Source organism: Ursus arctos, unplaced genomic scaffold (genome assembly GCF_023065955.2).
Source record: "Ursus arctos isolate Adak ecotype North America unplaced genomic scaffold, UrsArc2.0 scaffold_7, whole genome shotgun sequence".
Taxonomy (NCBI): Eukaryota; Metazoa; Chordata; class Mammalia; order Carnivora; family Ursidae; genus Ursus; species Ursus arctos.
In genome coordinates this window covers 54,794,194-54,811,974 of record NW_026623089.1, presented here as the reverse complement: position 1 = coordinate 54,811,974, position 17,781 = coordinate 54,794,194, and the positions used below count along the sequence as shown (strand labels likewise).

The window sequence follows — 17,781 nt, the reverse complement described above, 5'->3', positions numbered from 1 at the left end:
TGATAATTAACACTGGGACCATCCCTGGTAAACTGGGCCATAATGTCACTCTCCTGAAAAACCGCCTCACCCAAATCAGCATAGGCATCAGCTGCTTACCTCACGGCCATGGCTGGGGAGGGAGCCAGCTGCCCTGCTCCTGTCTCTCCGCCTTCATAGCTGTCCTCTTCGTCACCTGGGGCAGCATGCCGGCGTGGCTGGGAGCTAGGTTTTGGAGCCATACACACTTGGATCCAATCCCTGCACCGGCATTTGGAAGCTGTGCCCAGGTGCTCAGCGGCCAAGTGTCCTCTTCCTCACGGGCTGACGGCCGCGGGCAGGACGGGGAGTTGGGATAGAAGGTGTGGGCCAGGCTCTCGCAGGGCTCTGACGTCAGTGTCCCCTCTGAGAGCTCCGCTGCCCTGAGCTGCTGCAGCCTGGCCCTGTCTCACTGCCAGCACACAGCGTGGGAACCTAGAGTCACCGGTCACTGAGGGATTCTCTCTCCCCAGGGGCCTGCTGCTCTTGGCTTTGGAGGCCAGGTGTTGGCCATGGACGGTGACGGGCTGGGGATCTCAGGGGGCCGCAGCTGAACTGACCTGGTGCTGGGCCACACCCAGGCCCTAGCACCCTTCTTGGTATCCGGTCCCCCAGACGCCTCGGGCTCGGGAATGGGTGTGTCTGAGTGCGTTATTCCTGACCCGATCCTGATAAGCCGTCCAGTCTCTTCTATTTGGATTCTCAGCTCTTCCTCCCTGCCGAAAACTGGGGCTGTAGGATCGGCAGCAGATCTGGTGTCCCCCCAACCCTTCTCAAGCAGCCCGTCCCATCTTGGCTGTCCCCTGTCATCAGGGTCCTGAGGTGTCCTTGCGTGGGCCCGGCGTCTCTTCTCTTCTTCTCCACTTACCCTCCCCCTCTGTGTATTGTCTTTCTCAGCTTCTCCAGAATCATGTACCAAACCGTGAAGGAACTGTCACCAAAATGTAACGTGTCCTTCCTCCTGTCCGAAGACGGTAGCGGCAAGGGGGCCGCCCTCATCACGGCGGTGGGCGTCCGGCTCCGGGAAGAGACGAGCAGCTAAGGGTACCGGCCCCCCGGCCTGCTGCCCCTCCGGCACGTCTCTCTAAGGGCGGCCACCCCCGTCCCTCCCAGCGAGCTGGGCCGGGAGCCACCGGGGCCAGAGCCCGCCACCGCCGCAGCGGGGAGGGGACGCAAGCCAACTAATGGCGCATAACGTAGGGTACAAAATAGAGCGTGTGCTGTCGATAATCCCTCCCCACTCCGGCCCCTCCTCACCTGCCCTGCCACTCTGCATGGTCCGATTTCAACCTGGTCGTCTGCTCCCCACGTGTGAAGTTTAGTGGCGCCCATTTCCAGTTTCTGCATTCGTCCGACAGATTATTTATTGGCCCAAGATGAAAAGTCACGCCATCTGACAGGCCTTATGGGCCTCCGCAGCCCGTCCTTGGGGACACAGCCCCCGTGTGAAATGTATTATCACCAGCAGACACTGCCGGGACTCCTCCTCCCAGGGGCATCTTAGCGGCTTCCTCCCATCCCAGCCCCCACTGCTGTCTGGCGTCCCGAGGTTCCCACCGAGACGTGTCCATGCCACTGAATCGTGTGTCCGTGGAACTGGTCCGAGCCACGTTGTGACAGTCTTGCCTTCTGTCTGTCTTGGGGGTGGGGGGAGGTGGGCAGTTCTGCGGGAAAGTGTCTTGTCTCCATTTGGGTAAAGGAACGAAACCAACAAACAGTACCCTCAGTGGAATTCCCCATTGCTTTTGTGAGCCATGTTGTATGACCTAGTAAACTTTGTACCAATTCAAATGCCCCGAGTGATGCCTGCTGGCTGGAGGGGGGGGGGGCATGTGGGGATGTGGTGAACACCAAGCCCTGGGGAGTCTGGGTTGGGGGGAGAGTTTGAAACGAAGCCCCCGCCCTTGTTTAGTACCATAACTTCTCTGTTCTCTGCAGAGTGTCACCGAACTAGCCTCTCGCCTTGTTTTCCAGCTCCCGGCCGGCCGGTTCCCTGCTGGAGCCGCGGGGTCCCCCCCACCAGCACCTCTAAGAAGGTAAAGCGGTGGAAGGCCTCTGGGCTCCCAGGGGCTGTTTGGGTTTAATGAGAAGACAGCGCCGCATTGGCTGTCCCCACCACCGTCCCCAAGTAGACCTTCATCACCGTCCGCCAACTCCAAGGGAACAGAGGGCGTAGACCCCTGCTCTAACACGGATGGAGCAGGTCGTCCTCTCCCATTCCGTAGGAAACCGCTCCTCAGCTGACCCTTTCATCCCTACCCCACCTCAACCCTGAGCCTGCTGTTCCCGCCACGGGAACAGCTCCCCCATCAGCCTGTGCGGTTTAAGGCCGGAGTCCCTCGACTGGGCACCGGCATCTCCGTGGGGAACACACATAGCATTAAACTCTCCCGCTGCACAGTTACCGTGCCACGTGGTTCTTCTGGAGGGGCGATGGGGCGTGCAGGGGGAGGCGGCGAGCAGGGAGAGGTGCATCCTTGGGGTGGACCAGGCCAGGCCTGGAGCTCTCTGGGAGTCGAGATGGTTGGCGTTCCCTGCCCGCCACCTTCTCGCTGCTGGAGTGAGAGTGACCACCGCTGCCCGCCCCCTGAGACACCCGTGTAACACGGCCGGCTTGGTGGGGATACAGATCACGCCCGCTGGTTATTCAGCACTTCATGCTCGTTCCTAGGCCTCACTTCGGTCTTCCTCGCAGCATCCCTGTGAGGCAGTTTTGCCACTGGGAGAAGAAGAGGCGGATGGTCAGAGTGACTTGTCCGAGGCAACACAGCTGAGGCTCCTGTTGACTCTTACCCACCACCATCTACCTTGAGCTGGGTCTGAGCTCAGATGCCAAAGCGGAGAAGCACCAGGTCGACTCACAGGTGCAGGGCTTTGCAAAATAAGCAGCTCTCTCCCTGTGTCTTTAGCCTGGTAATAAATCAGTACCATGGCTGGGTGCTGTCCGCTGGTGTGTTCTGTTTGGTTTAACCAATGTTTATAAAAATGGGAGCCAAAATAACAAGTCCGGAAATCTCACAAATTTGGATTTCTGGTGTGTCTTGAAAGATCTGGAAGGTCTGGCAACGGTGGGCGCCCATTACCTCATGACATTTGTCCAGAGCTGGTCAGCTGCTGTCTGCTTTGGATGCATGCACCCTGCAGTTCCCACTGCTCCCTGTGACCCCAGCGCTGGGAGTCAGTCATTAAGCCGTATGTCCCGGGAAGGCATCTGAGCTTGCAGCACCTGGATTGGATACGTGTTAGCGCACACTGTCTTCTTGGACTCACTGGCTGCTGTGAAGCCCTGTCAGAGGGGTGGCGGGGCCCTCTTAGAGTTAGCATCCTGCACCTGCAGAGCTCCTGGCCCCAGGCTGTTTTTCCATGGATGTGCCAAAGGCTGCGGCACAGGTCAAACTTTCAGACCTGGACCCTCAACTGGCTACTTCTCCAAGGATGCCAGGCACGAGGCTTCAGGGTTCAGTAGGTACCCCATCCTGGGCACCCCTGGCCTGCCCATTGGTAGCGTGAGAGGGGGCCGTATCCCCAGCCATGAAAAAAGTCTCTTTAGTGTGACACCTGTTGACCCTCACAGAAAGGGATGGAGTATAGGTCAGCTCAATCTTATCCTCTTCTGTCGGCGTGACCCACGGACAGCAACGGAAAGCAAGCCGGAATCCAGAGCGAAACCTAGGAGATGGAGGGTCACCTTGAGCAGAGGGGTGAGGGGGACATTCTGGGAACTGCCCATGGCAGCCACCACCCCCACCCCGCCGCTAGGAGCCAGTTTCCCTCCAAAGGAAAGTCATCCTCTCACCCCTGTCTGTCATTGTTCATTGTTCCTGAGTGGATTTGAGTTTTGGAAACACCCAGAAGGAATCTGGAGCTAAATCTAGTGATTGAAGTGGGTGATTAAGCCTAATTAGACCACTTGTTATTACAGACAGAAAGAAACCAAATACAACTTAAATAACAGATTTTCTTGTTTGGCTTGTTAACTGGCTTCTAAAGGAGTATTCTAGAGGAGTCTTAAGAAGTTTGGGCTTTGGCAGTGTAGGGCAGAGTAAGGATGCTCTCCCAAGGGGGCTGCTTTGAAAGAAATCATGCACAGGAACTACTACATTTTGGTCTATTTGCTTAAAAATTAGCTCTCCCCTTGGCCAGACTAAAGGTAAATTAGAAGGGGAAGCAGGTGGCAGTGGAGGAAATGGGCTGCGAGAAAAACACTGGCTTGTCAGGAGCAGAGATCAAGGGGACCCTGGGCGACAGCCGCTCGTCTGTTCCCAGGAGTCGCAGGGGTCCATATTCCAGAAGAGCAGGCCTGACTTTGGGTCCTCACCTTGCAGCTCTACAAGACTCCATGGTGCGGCCCAGCAAATGCCTGTCTTGTGGGAACTTCGTGGCCTCTGCCCCTTCCGCTCACATTCAGCATGCCCCCCGCCGCAGTCTGTCCCCCCCACCCAGCCATCCCCATCTCGGTTCCTAACAACTGGCAACTCCGTCCTTCCAGCTGCTCAGGCCTAGAACCTGCGAGTCATTCTCAACTTCTCACATATGCCACCTCCCCTCCATCAGGTTCTGTTGGCTCCACCTTAGGAATAGTTCGACTCTGACCACCTCTCACCCCAGTCTGAACCCCTCTCCACCTCTCACCGTCATCCCTGCAACAGCCTCCCCATGCCCCTGCTTCCCTGCTCGCCCCACCGCTGTGGTCCAGTGCCAACGCACCGCAGACAGATTGTCTTAAAAGGGAAGTCAGAGTACGCGTCTCCTAACTCAGCTCCGCTGGACTCCTGGTGTCCGAGTACCGGCCCAAGGCCTTACCTTGACCTCAGGACCCTTGCCTCGGCTGTTCCCTCTGCGTGGAGTCTTTCCCCACACAGCCGCAGGGCCCTTTCAATCATCTTTGCTCAAAAGAATCCTCAATAAGGCCAACCCTGGCCATCCTGTAAAATTGCTCCCCCACTGTCCACTCCCCCCACCCCCAGCACTTCCTGTCCTTCCAGCCCCGGCTCTGGTTTTCCTTTCTTCCGTGGACCTTACCACCTAATACACCGTGATTCATCCACTCCTGACACTTGCTTATTGTCGGTCTCCTCCCTAGAATGTCAGCTCCCCGAGGAAAGAAATTGCTTTTGGTCGCTGGGGTATCCTAGGTGCTTGGAACAGTGCTGGGCACAGGGAGCCACTTGGGAGTGGCTGTTCTGAGTGAGTGAAGCCTCCTTCCAGGAGCGTCAGACCAGCGTTAGAGCCAGAGTCACCAACTCCTGGAGATTCTGAAGTTATTTCAGAAATGTAGAGCCTGAGGACTTGCTCAGACTCTCAGGGACTGTGTCGTTGGGTAGCGGGAGCGTGACCAATGCACAGACCAGGAATGCTGGGGCCCTGTCTCTGATGTGACGGTTCCTGGGTCCAACTTCTAGAAGCTGCATCAAGAGAAAGGTGTGATGTGGGGTCAAGGTTACAGACCTTGGAGATCGTGGAATCCTGGCTCCACCGCTTGCTGTGTGAGTTTGAGTCTTCCTTTCTGGGGCTCAGTTTCCTCATCTGTAAAATGGGGATAACACCTCCCTTCCTCCTATTCATCTACTTCTTACCTCTCAGGAGACAATGGAGGGTTCTGGCACCCGTTAAACAATTAAAAAAAAAAATCACAATTCTCTCACTTCCTTCTGGCCTGCCCCAGGTGGCTGGGATATCTGAGCAACGAAGACCCTAGTGGCATCATGAGTGGCCTGAACACGTGGGCACGCGGCTGATGAAAGGCGAGAACACGGAGGCCCACGGCCAACTTTACCCTCATCACGCTGTCTTACAGAGACCAGCACTCGGTGTCCACTTCTCATCTCCTCTTACCTGACCCCCCTTCAGGGTTTTCTGAGGCCGAACTGCCTGCTCTGTGAGCAGGACCCCCGGGTGCTGGGCTCTTGCCTGGGTCACCACCTTCCACCTCTCCAGGTGCCCCAGAGCAAAAGCCAACCCCCTGGGAGATTCCAATGCTCCGGAATTACCGGGCAGGGACAACCAGGTGTGTCTGAGGGAGGAGTGAGAACTTGGTTCCTTCCTCCCCGGCGGTCTCTGCCAAGGTCACTCCTCAGCCGCCCCAGAAATCCCCCTGGCGGCAGGAAATGCCCTCTGATCTCCCTAGGGAGCTTCATACTGCTGGGGTTGGCGCTGTTCACCTGGCTCAAGCAAACGTCTCATCGCAGGAAGCTCTCATAATGGCAGGACAGGAAGTCCCGCCCTCCTTTACCCACCTTCTTCCTTTCTCCCTCTCTGTCTGCCCTTCGGCCTCTCTCTGACCTTCCTCCTCCCTCCATCTTCTATCCCTCTCTCCTCTCTTCTCCTGGTCCTAGATGTAGCCCCTGAAGAGAGAGCAGGAGCAGATGGACGTGAGAACTGTGGCCTGGGCAACAGCACAGGCTTTGGGGAGGACGAGGGGCTCAAGCCAGGCCCAGACCAGAGTGAGGATTGTGCTGTGGGCTCAGCGTGGGGACGGCCAACCCGTGCGGGGCTGGGGAGCACAGGCGCAGACTGTGCGGGGGAGCCCAGCTGGGGCCAGGCCGTGGGTCCCTGAGGGCCGAGGAGAGGGGCTGGGATGAGGGCTCACCTGTGGTTGAGGCAGCAGTAGATGATGGGGTTGTACATGGTGGAGCTCATGGCCAGCCAGAAGAGCGCCAGGTACACCTGCTGGATGAATTTGTGGTAGTAGATGTCCTCCTGGAAGCTGCCCAGGATGAAGTAGAAGTGGTAGGGCAGCCAGCAGATGGCAAACGTCACCACCACCAGCACCATGGTCTTCACGAACTGGGCCGGGAGAGGCGCAGGTCACACCTCAGCCTGGAAGCACCACACCCCAATCCTCCAAGGGTAGCGGCAGGGCGCCCCTCATGGCAGCCTGGGTAGCCCTCAGTCCCCTGGAGCATACGCAGCCTTGACTCCTGGGCCCCGCCTCTCTGCCCACACTGCTGTTCTTTCTTCCAAGTCCTCACTCCTTGAAGCCCAGCTCGGTGGCCACCTCATCTGGCAGGTGTCCCGGATCCCTTGCCTCAGAGCAGCTCCCCTCCCTGGAGAGGGGGTGAGCTCCTAACCCTATCCTTGGGGGTTCCCCTATGCCAGCTAGGGGTTCCCAGGCGCCCCTCTCCCTGGGATCTGTGTCTGCCATAGCCCTTCTCTCCGTAGGTAGTGAGACTCTCGTCGGGCATCCCAGTCTCTGCCCAAGAGCCAGCTCCCTGACCTTTCCCCCCTCAAGCCTGGTCTCTGCAGGCCCTCCTGAGCACCGCCCTGTAGCCCATGAGGAATGGAGGGCAAGCTCTTCCTGAGGAGGGACACTCAGACAGTGTCCCATATCCAACTACCTCCCTGAATTGCCCTATGAAAAACATCCAGTAGCAGACATGAAGCCAAGACGGTGACCTGATACTTGGTGGGATTAACCATCACCTCCCCTGGACACCTACCAGGAAGGGGGCCGGCGAAGATAAGCTTTGAGTAGGGGAGAGTGGAGGAGGTCCAAATCATAGAATTCTGTTTCAGGACCCTTGGGGGCCCCTGAATGGCAGCGAGGAGGGGGACACTGGCACTTGGGTGGGACACTGAAGGCACACTGGCCGCAGCTGGACTCCAGTCCAGTCTCCCTGACCCCGGATGGGAGGTCTGCTGCTCCAGCATTTGAGAATTCTCTTAAGATTCTATACGGGAGCCTCCCGTGGTTCTGCAGGACTTCTTAAATTCAACACTCCAATTACTCAAAGAGTCCAAGATTTTGAGAATCAATCATTCTAAGATTCTTGGGGGTATCTGAAATTCTGTGGAGTCTTAGGATTCTCTGATTCTTGTAACACTCTGGGGAAGTTCCTTTAACTTCGCATTTGGCCAAAGGTCAAAGGCCAAAGGCAAGTCTGTCTTCCTGGGAAGAATGAACTCAGACTCTGGCCAGGGACTTGGGACAAGGGCAAATTAGGGTGAATCCTGTCCCCTACCGCGGGCTTCGAGCCCGGAAGGGCAGCGCCCCGCCCCCGCCGAGCCCCGCCCCCGCCGAGCCGGCTCCCGGCGCCCACCTTCCTCTTGGCCCGCAGGTGGCGCAGGCTGGCGCCGTGCATCTGGTGCCTGGGAACCTCGCGTCTCCAGAGCGTGAGGCCGATGACAGTGTAGGCGAGGAGCATGACCACGAGAGGCAGCACGTAGATGAGGGCGATCACCACGAGGTGGTACCTGGAGGGAGAGCCAAGGGCCTGGGCACGGGAAGGCCTGGGAGCGACTTCCGCATCCGCCAGCGCTCAGTCCCCCGACCCTGCGCGCGCCCCTGATCCAACTCCGGCCGACCACCCGGGCCACCTCCCAAGGCCTTGACTTAACTTAAAGAAGAAAAAGGAGGGACAACATTGGCTAGCATATATGCCCAAAGAGGGCTTCCCCTGCTGCAAAAGGGACATCGCTTTATCTCTGCGTTCCTCCAGGAGATAGACAAATACTACCAAAAAAGGAAACAGGAATGAAAAAGTTAACCGAATAATACATTTGTTCAACATTTAAAATGCCATTAAACACAAAGGAGGAAGTAAAATTACTTATTCCATTCTCTTCCATTCTCGGAATATTTTCTTCCGAGTCCTGTGTTTATGTGGTGTGTCTGTGTACACGTGCCTTAGATAGATTCGATATATAATCTGTAGCTGTGTCTGTGTGCAGACATAGATTTTCTGGAGTTGACATGGCTGCATCCTGCCCCGACATCCTTAGGAGGGAGCAGGCCCGTGGCAACAGTGCCGCACTGTTCAGGATATTGGTCATGTCTTCCTGGCAGTCAGCATTCGGTTGGGAACACAGCTGATGTCAGCAGGCTTTCTCTTTAACCACCTTCGAGCAAGCGGCCCAGAATTTGCTGCCGGTTACTCATCTAAGCCTGTGCTCGACACTCTGGATGGCGTGGAGCAGTTTCTTTTCCTTTTGGAAAGATGGTGTAAAGGAGATACGCGCTGCCCCTTCTGGTTTCTGAGCTATGCTGCGGCTCCTCTCCGACAGGGCCCAGGTCGGAGCACCTTGTGAATGGGCCTGAGACCCGTGTCCCTGTCACGTGACCTTTTTCTAGGAGCGCTGAAGTGTACCCAAAGCCCCCACCCCCATGACCTGTGTGCCAGCCTTGCTGGGCTCCTTCTCAAGAGGTGCTGCCACCCAGAGGGAGGGGGACAGGTGGCTCCAGCAAATGTCTTCCCTAAAGCTGTGTTTAGAATTCAGCTTGCTTGCTCTTTGGGCAGGTATGCTAATTACAAAAGGTTTGGGGGAAGGGGTGCTCCTAGACACCCAGATCCTCTTCTATTCCTACTGTGGAGCAGGTGAGGGCAGGGAGGAGCAGGGAATGCCAGGCCCCTCTCACTTTCCCTTCATTGTAAGGTCACAGAGTGTCTGAGCTAGACAGACCTTGAGGATCAGCAGGGCCACCTGTCTCAGTGTCTGGAAGGGAAAACTGAGGCTCAGAGAGGTGCAGAAAGTGTGTGACATATGAAACAGCTCTGGAGATTTAATCAACACTCAAACGATTTCCCTTCTAGTGAAGGCCAGCTCTGTGAGGTCAGAACTGAGTTCTTGTTCAAGCTCTCATTTCAAAGTGTAACCTCAGCCAAGTCTGACCTCTCCCTGGTCTCAGTTTCCCCATTTGTAAAACGAGGAGGTAATCCCTAAGATCCTTCCCAAGTACGAGTGAACATCTTGATGTTGCCTCATTCTTTCCGTGGGATAGGAATTCACTCTGGGCTAGGTTCCTACGCTGAAGGGAGCACCAGGGAGCCCTGGAGATCACCTTCTGGGTCCACCAAAAATCAGGACTGCCTCCTCTCAGAGCCTGGGCTTTTTTTGTATTTTGATTTTGGGGGGTCTATGTGCATTTTCCTGGACAGCGCATCTGTAATTTCATCAGACGCCTACACACCCAGGATGGGAGCCTGTGAGGCTGCAGCCCCCAATCTAAAGCTCAGAAGTCCCTCCACCGAGAACAAATGACACATTTGCACACAGAAAACCAGGCTTTCCCCAAATCCTCACAGAATTCTAGGTAACACCAAAGCATCCCCTTCCTACCTCACGTGTGCCCTCCTGTTTTTCCTTGGTGCCTGAATCAGGGTTGGAACTCACCATCCCCACGGAGCCGGCGCAGGGTCCCCAGAGTTATCACTGGTCCCCCTCCCAGGGAGAAACGCAGGTATTAAGGTGGAGAAACACTGCCGCCCAGTGGTCAGTCCCAAAATACCGTGCTCTCCACCCCTCCCCGAGCCTTCCCTACATGGACGCTGGCCTTGGAGCAGCCAGACCTCGGAGCAGCGAGGGTACAGAGGGAGGGCAGACACCGCAGGCAGAGCCCGCCCTCAAACCTCATCAGCCCCCAGGAACAGGCTTCTCAGGCTTCTTCCCAAGCACTGAAGGCCACACAGGGAGGCCCTCTTAGGCCCGTGCTCGCGGCAGACGGAGACCGGGGTGGGGGGTCGGGGGTGGGGGTGGACGTTGGGGGAGGGCTGTTCAAGGAGGCGGGGCTGTGTTGCCGTGGAGACCTGGCAGCCCTGCGCGCGGAGCGGGCACAGCCTCCAGCCTCCCGCCCCTGGGCCTCTGTTGGACCAGATCGGCCACCTCCAGGTTGGCTCTCGTTTGTCCCCTGCTTAACCTACCACACACTGGGTGCCCGTTCCGGGCCAGGCGCGGCGCTACCGGCTCACAGACGTGTCTCACGCTGGCTCCCAGCAACCCCCCAGCAAGTGCTCTAATCCCCAGCTGAGAGAGGAGCCAAAGCGACGGAGCAGGGTCCTCCGGCCAGCAGGAGGCAGAGCAGGACCCCCTCCCAACTGCCGCCTCCCACGCCTCAGCCGGCGCTTCACCCTCTGCTAAGCGGCCAGGCCGCGCGTGGGGATCCGGAAGGCAGAACGTAGCAAACCGAGGCCCGGAAAGGAAAAGGACTTACCCAGGGTCACACAATGGCTGGCCCATGCCTGAGTTCTTCTGCCTGCTCCCCCGGCCCACGGTGCCCTCTCCGCGCGAGGCGGGCACCAGCCAGCTTCCAGAACACATCCTCGGCTCTGTCACCTGCCCTTTCTTTCCGCCTCAATACCCTGACCCTCTGTGGCCTGCGCATGTGCAGTGCCGTCCCCCAACCACGCGGCCACACATTTCCACGCACCTGTGTGCGCACACACGTCCACGAACATGCCCCCGGACTCACGCACACGGAGACACACGTGGGTGCAGCCTGGCCGCACAGTAGCGCCCCTGGCACGTCCTTATCGGAGTCGCGGGGTGGCGCGGAAGTGGGGGGCTCCGGGGCAGCACTGCCCAGATTTCAGCCCTGGCGTCACCACCTACCAGCTGGGGGACCTTGGGCGTATTACTTAGTTTCTAGTGCTTCGGCTTCCTCATCTGAAAAAGGGGAATAATAAGACAGGCGTGCCCCATAGTGTCGGGAGAATTGAATGGCTTCGTGTGTGTAAAGCCTGACTCCCGGAAGTGCTAAGTGTCACTTGGCGTGCACGTGGACTCACATAATCCCAAACAGCCTCACAGACGCACGTGCACAGCCGCATGCATATGCACAAGCACACACATTCTCCGCCGTATCCGCCTGCACACACGTGTGCACACACACTCACGCTCCCCACCCCCAAGCCTTACAAAAGGAGCATCTTGCCGCCGTTGTCTTCGGGCCAGACCACCACGCACTTGGTGGCGCCCTTGTCCACGGTGACGGCGGAGTAGAAGCACTGGGGGAAGGCGAGCGCCACGGCCAGCAGCCAGATGCCAGCAATCACCGCTTTGGTGCAGGGGGCCGAGAGCCGTGGCTGGAAGGGGTGGACGATGGCCACGTACCTGTGAGCAGAGAGCTGTGTGAGTGCTGGGCCCCCTCCCACCAGAGCAAAGCCTTCCCCTTCTCCCCCACCCTGTAGCCCCATTCCCCCCATCCCCCCACCGCTGCTGGGGACCTGCCCAGAGCCACCTGGGCTGGCGACCCTCCCACAGTCCCAAGCACTCTAGCTCGAGACCCCAGGCCCGGCCCCACCTCACTGCCTCCCTGTGACACGAGAGACTGGTGTGGCCACACTGGAAGTCCACTCAGGACATTTGCCTGCAGCTCAGCCCAGCCGAGCCCCTTGGCCCCATGCCGGCCCCTCTTCTGCTCAGAAACCTTCGCACAACCTGACAGGCTCCCGGACAAAGCCCAGATCAGCACTGCCCCCGGCTTTCTGCAGTGGTGGAAATGCTCTCTGTATGCCCTGTCCTGTTCAGGATCCACTAACCACATGTGGCTACGAACACTGGAAGCGTGGCTGATAGGACTGAAGAACTGAATTGTGAATTTCAATTAATTTAAATGTAAATAGACACATGGCTCTAGTTACATTATCAGACAGAGCAGGTCCAAACCTTTAAAGGCCTTTGAGGCCCTCTGCGCATGGCCAGCACACTTTCCTGCCCTCTGTGTCATGGCTTCCTGCGACTTCCCTGGCTCTCTCTGGTCAAAGACAGCCCTGCCTGTGTGACCCTCTGTGGGGGCATTTCTTCCCCCTCTGCCTGGAATTTCTCCTTCCATTCTGGATTCATTAAAGTCCAAGTGAAAGGCCACCTCTTCCAAGAAGTCTTCTGGAAGCAAGCTTGTCTCCTCAGCTCCCGCCTCTCTCTGGAAACCTGTGGGGATTTGGGCTGCTGTTTGGCACCCTGGTGCCTGGTGGCCGAGCATCCCAGGCAAGGGTTGGTCTCTCCATTTCCTGCCCCAGGAGACAGAGGCTTGGAGAAGAGGAAGAATCAGCTTGGAAGAGGCAGCACTGGCTCTGAACCAAGCTGTGGAGCTTGCCTCCGCCCCCAGGACGTCCGAAGCCTCTGTGGGAATGTCCTGCAGCCTGACGGGGCTGCGGCCTCATGGGTCAGGGCCCCGACCGGGGACGGGAGAGCTGGGGGAGCCGCCTGCATCCAAGGTCAAAGATCCAAAGAGCTCCATCCACCAAAGACACGGGGCCCCACCTGTGCCCCCATACGGCCTCTACTGTGCTGTGCTGTGTGACCTGGGGCTTTGGTTGCCGCCTCTGAAGAGGGAGGGGTTGGGGCTAGATCGGGGCCTCTCTTCGTGTCATGGGACCTGTTGGCCAGCCAGTGAAGCCCATGGGCCCTCCTCAGAATACGGTTTTTACGGACTAAATTACATAAGATTAGAAAGACAACCAGTTATACTGAAATACAGTTATCAAAATATAAAATAAGGGTGCCTGGGTGACTTAATCAGTTAAGCGTCCGGCTCTTGGTTTTGGCTCAGGTCATGATCTCAGGATCATGAGATCGAGCCCCATGTGGGGCTCTGCGCTCAGCTTGGAGTCTGCTTCAGCTTCTCTCTTCCTCTCCCTCCCACTCACTCTCTCTCTGTTTCTCAAATAAATAATATTATATATATATGTGTGTGTGTGTGTGTGTGTGTTAAAATTACATATATATATTAGATTTGGGGCATAGCAATACCCACACTTCTTTATCAACCCACTAAACAACAAGATCTAGCAGCCCGTCTGGAACCCACGGTAGGTTAAGTAGTGATGGCTGCTGGCGATACTTGGAGATTTCTGCACAGCAGGGCTATCTGTGATTTCTTTTGGTGACGTCATCCCAGGTGCTGCTGGAAACCCGGCAAAACGTGGTGTGCTGCCTCCGTTTGTAATTGTGATCTTTCACCCCCACAGAAGCTCACGACCCCTGGGATTTCGGTGCACAGTTTGTGGCCAAGGACTAGATGATTGTTGGCCCCCTCCCTCCTCTCCCCAAGATACTGACCTCCTTCCATTACCGTGGCTGGGCCCGGGGCCAGCTCCACCCCCGGCAGCCTGGACCCTGGCTGAGGGTGTCAGCGGGACAAGAGGAGAGGCCACTTTCCTCAGCGGCCCCCTCCCTGCCGATGAGGGGTCGACTTGGGGCTTGGGCTCCCTTGCTGTTCTAGGAGGTGGGGTGGGAAAGAGGAGAGCTTCTCTTCTTACCCTGTTAGTGGAGGGGCAGGTTGGGATTTTGGATTCATACTGATCGAAATTTGAATCCTGCCTTCGCTACGTTCCAGCAGTAGAGTCTTGAGCAAACAATCTAAGCCCCTTGAGCTTCTCTTTCCTCTTCTGTGAAGCAGGCTGACAGTCATTCGTGGCCCCATGGCTGGTGTGCAAAGGCAGCGAGAGGCTGGAGAAGTGCCCGCAGGCTGCCGGGATTAGGATTCGGAAGCATGGTTATTCCCGTGTATTTATTTCCTTTAAATTCCCCAGAAGAGGGGGGGTGATCCCACACCCTGTCTAGCCCTACAAGCTGCCCCCACCCTGAGACACAGCCTGGTTCCTTGGGCCCCCCTGGGCCTCCCTGATATCTTCCCACAGCACTCATGTCCTCAAAATACAATGTACCACTTCTTCTTCATGTGTTTATTATTTAAATTCTCACCAGGGCAGGTGTCTTTATCTGTTTTTCTCCCCAGGGCCCAGAACAGCATCTGTACGTAGTGGGCATGGAACATTGGAATGAAGAAATGAATGGAAGAGTTCTCACTATTGCCGCCCCGGTCTCTGAGCACCATCCTCTCACCTGGATTATTATTGAGCTGCCTCCTGCCTGGTCTCCTGGCCCCCACCCCGCCCTCTCCAGTCCATATATACCCCCCCCCCTTAAAATGGAAGTTCCATGAAGCCTGATCTCAAGGACTATTTCTCCCACTGGTATATATTCCTCATATTCCTCAGTGCCTGAAACAGAGGGAACACTCAAATATTTGTTGAATAAATGCAAAGAAAATGTTGGTGGACTTGCAGAAACATCCGGGGTACTGAGGTGCTTTTGGAGGGGTAGGGGTTGTGTCCAGATGATGAGGGGCATGCCCCTTACTGAGAGCAGAGAGGTCTGGGGTCTGGGCCCCTGGTCCTGCCCCTGAACTGCTGGCGATCCTGCATGTCTCGAGCCTCAGTTGCCCCGGGTACAAAATCAGAAGCGTCGCCCAGACAAATGGTTTTCGAACTTCTCTTTTCATTTTTAATTGGTAGAAATACATTTCTCAAATGAAATACTCAGGAAAACTCCATAGAAAAACAGCCCAGAGCAGAGAAGCCAGCTGCTACGTGTTGTTGGGCAACTGGCAGGGGGGAGGGGGGGATAGAGACTGGGGGGGAGGGGGACAGTGGGGGACAGCGGGGCTCACGCCGCCTCAAACCATCCTGACAAGGGGCCTGTGTCTCCGAGGGTCCCAGGCCCATCCCACGTCCCACACACACCAGGTGTCTTTCTGTGTCCCTTTTCGTTACTGTCTGTCTCTACCAGACTCCCCCAGGGTCACACAGTCCCCTTCTGAGTCCAAACTGGGCCCCGCCTACCCCAACCAGCTTCAAAAGGACTTCAAATGGCTCCACTGATCCCTGAACCCCCTGAGAACAGCATCAGGAAAATAACTGGACCCATTACAATTATACGGTAACTTGCATGCAATATGAAATCCCCTCCATATCATCTTTCTAGAAATAGGAAAAGAATTTAAGCAATTTTCTTGTAATAAAAGAAAGACACCAAAAAAAGATCAGCTTCAGAGAAGAACATTCCAGAAGGTCCCTAAACACAGCCGTTCTCTCCCTACAGCCTTGAACAACCATTAGTGCCAAGTTCTTCTTACGTCTAGCCTTAACTTTGCCTGCTTTGGTTCCACCGCCTCCCGTCTTCCAGAGGCATACTTCTGGGTCACAATCCGGCTGGGAGGCAATTTCCTGAGATCTCCCCTTAACTTGCTACGTGACTGCAGGCACGTTACCAGCCCGGTCTGAGCCCCAACAAAGCGAGACAGTTTCCCCCGGCTTCCCCACGGCCCCCTCTTGCCTGTCCGCGGCGATGGCGGTCATGGAGTAGATGCTGACGAACATGGCCGTGATGGGGAAGAGGTTCTGGAAGTGGCAGAAGGCACGGCCAAAGTACCAGATGTTGTGGCTGGCGTAGACGAAATTGAAGGCGGCGTTGAAGGCGGCCATGCAGAGGTCAGCCAGGGCCAGGTTGACAATGAAGTAATTGGTGACCGTGCGCATTCTTTGGTGGGCCAGAATGATCCAGATGACCGTGGCATTGCCCGTCACGGCCACCAACACCAGGGCCAGGTAGGCGATGGCCCACAGAGTCAGCTGCCAGCCGGGCATGGAGAAGGCTGTGATGCCCGTGGTGTTGCTCTCAAGGCTGGACGAGATGTTGGTGTCGGTCACAACAGCACGGGCCCCCATGGGTGCCTCTGGGTCCGGGACAAGCATCCTGACTCCTCGCTCCTCCTGAGCCCTGGTGCCCTGCCCAGATGTGCTTCAGAAGAGAAATCCTCTTGGGTGCGGGAGTATGGGGTGGGGAGCAGGTGCAAAGCCAGGCCCTCAGGGGAGACGGCGGGGGGGCACTCCCGTCTCGAGTGTAGATGAAGGGGGCTGAGCAGAGCGCCAGGTCCAGAGCTCTTCGCCCTTCAGACTCTCGTGTCCTGGCCAGACTTCTCACATGTCCCATGGAAATCTAGAATCCAAGACACAGTTTCAGAGCAGGAAACATCCTTGTAAATCATTAGTCAGCGACTTCCCTGCAGAAGTGAAGAGCAGATTCCAAGAGGGGACGTGCCCAGCCCAGGTCACTCAGTAAGTGGGTGACAAACCAGGACTCAGACCCAGGTCCCTCCATTCTGGAAACGTTCTGGGTCAGAAGAGCACACAGCAGCAAACTTTAGATTCCTCTGGTCAATGGCACAGCGAGCTTCGCTCCAGGCTTTGGGGTGCAGGCGGGGCTGTGGTCTGGGAGGCGCTCACCATTCTGCCAACTGCCAGCCCTGGAGCCGTGGCCTTCCCTGCTGCTCCCCCGGGCGGGGTGGTGAGGGCCTTGTCAGGGGTGCTGCTTGCTCACGAGGTTCAACTTTAGCTCCCGCCCCTTGTCCCACCCCCTGCTTGGATGGCCCAGCCTCGTCTCTCGAGAACAGCTTTAGGACTGGGTGCCAGGGCAGGGAGAGACCGGGGGAAACAGAGGGCGCGGGGATGGGGGCTGGCATGGAGGCACAGTCCGGAGGGGGCAGGCTTACACTCGGCCAGCGCAGGCCGGGAGCTACACCTAGAAGGTGATGACGAGCACACGTGGGGAGCCGGGCTGGCTTTGAGAGTGTCCTGTGACTGCAGGCGAGCCTCTTAAGGTCACCGAACTTTGGCTTTGTCATCTGAACACAGGACACATACGGTGCACATCTCATGGTGTGTTTGTGAGTTTTAAACGAGATAATGCACACAGAGTCTAGTTAGCACGGGGTGGGGGGGGGGGCGGGGGCTGGTGCCTAAAAAGCACGACAGAGAGTTGTGGCCCCAGAGGGGCCCCAGAGACAGCTCAGGGCTCGGCAGCAGGGAGAAGACAGAACTCAAAGCGCTTCTGGCAAGTTCTCGGATGATGCTGATGCTGCTGGTCCAGGGACCTCACTCCCTTAGGACAAGGATGGGGGCTCGCTGCCTCTTCTGTGAACCCCAGAAAGGCCTGGGGGTTCTGCTCTGGGTTTGTCCGCAGGTGTCTGTTCTTGGTCATCCGCTCCGTGCCTGTGGTGCGGGGGTGGGGGTACCACGGGGATGCCGTGTCTGAGGGACCGGGTGTGGCTGACGCATGGAAGCGCACGCACCCTGGTGCACCGTGCACACCTGTGGGGGTACGGTCCCTGAAGGTGGGCAGTCTCGGCAGGGCAGCGTGGCCCCCCATGACAGCAGAGGGGGCTCTCATTCACCAGCAGGGCTGGCCCTGCGGTGCGGCTGCGCCAAG

General features: G+C 57.1%; 2 protein-coding genes across 3 annotated transcripts in view; one reads left to right on the top strand and one right to left on the bottom strand.

The window, feature by feature from the left end:
• HK1 (hexokinase 1) overlaps positions 1-1,809 on the top strand; it is a 63,647-nt gene extending 61,838 nt beyond the window's left edge. For both annotated transcript variants that reach the window (XM_026504361.4, XM_057308520.1), the window contains one exon: positions 916-1,809. In XM_026504361.4, the coding sequence (XP_026360146.1) occupies positions 916-1,060 (145 nt within the window). In that variant the 3' untranslated portion in view covers positions 1,061-1,809. The remainder of the gene's footprint in view (positions 1-915) is intronic.
• On the bottom strand, positions 1,798-16,834 carry TACR2 (tachykinin receptor 2). The gene is made up of 5 exons (XM_026504362.4): positions 15,850-16,834; positions 11,650-11,844; positions 8,058-8,211; positions 6,608-6,804; positions 1,798-3,687 (listed from the first exon to the last, which is right to left on the bottom strand). Exons 1-5 carry the CDS (start codon positions 16,266-16,268, stop codon positions 3,471-3,473), a joined length of 1,182 nt encoding a protein of 393 aa, XP_026360147.2. The 5' UTR covers positions 16,269-16,834; the 3' UTR covers positions 1,798-3,470.
• Positions 16,835-17,781: the final 947 nt, after the last annotated feature.

Excerpts from the sequence above, each read along its gene's own strand:
- TACR2 (XM_026504362.4), bottom strand. The coding sequence starts at position 16,268 with ATGCTTGTCCCGGACCCAGAGGCACCCATGGGGGCCCGTGCTGTTGTG. Across the intron at positions 11,845-15,849 it reads ACCGCCATCGCCGCGGACAG|GTACGTGGCCATCGTCCACC; the intron begins GCAAGAGGGGGC and ends CTCTGCTCACAG. Across the intron at positions 3,688-6,607 it reads TACTGCTGCCTCAACCACAG|GTTTCGCTCTGGATTCCGGC; the intron begins GTGAGCCCTCAT and ends TCCATCTCCTAG.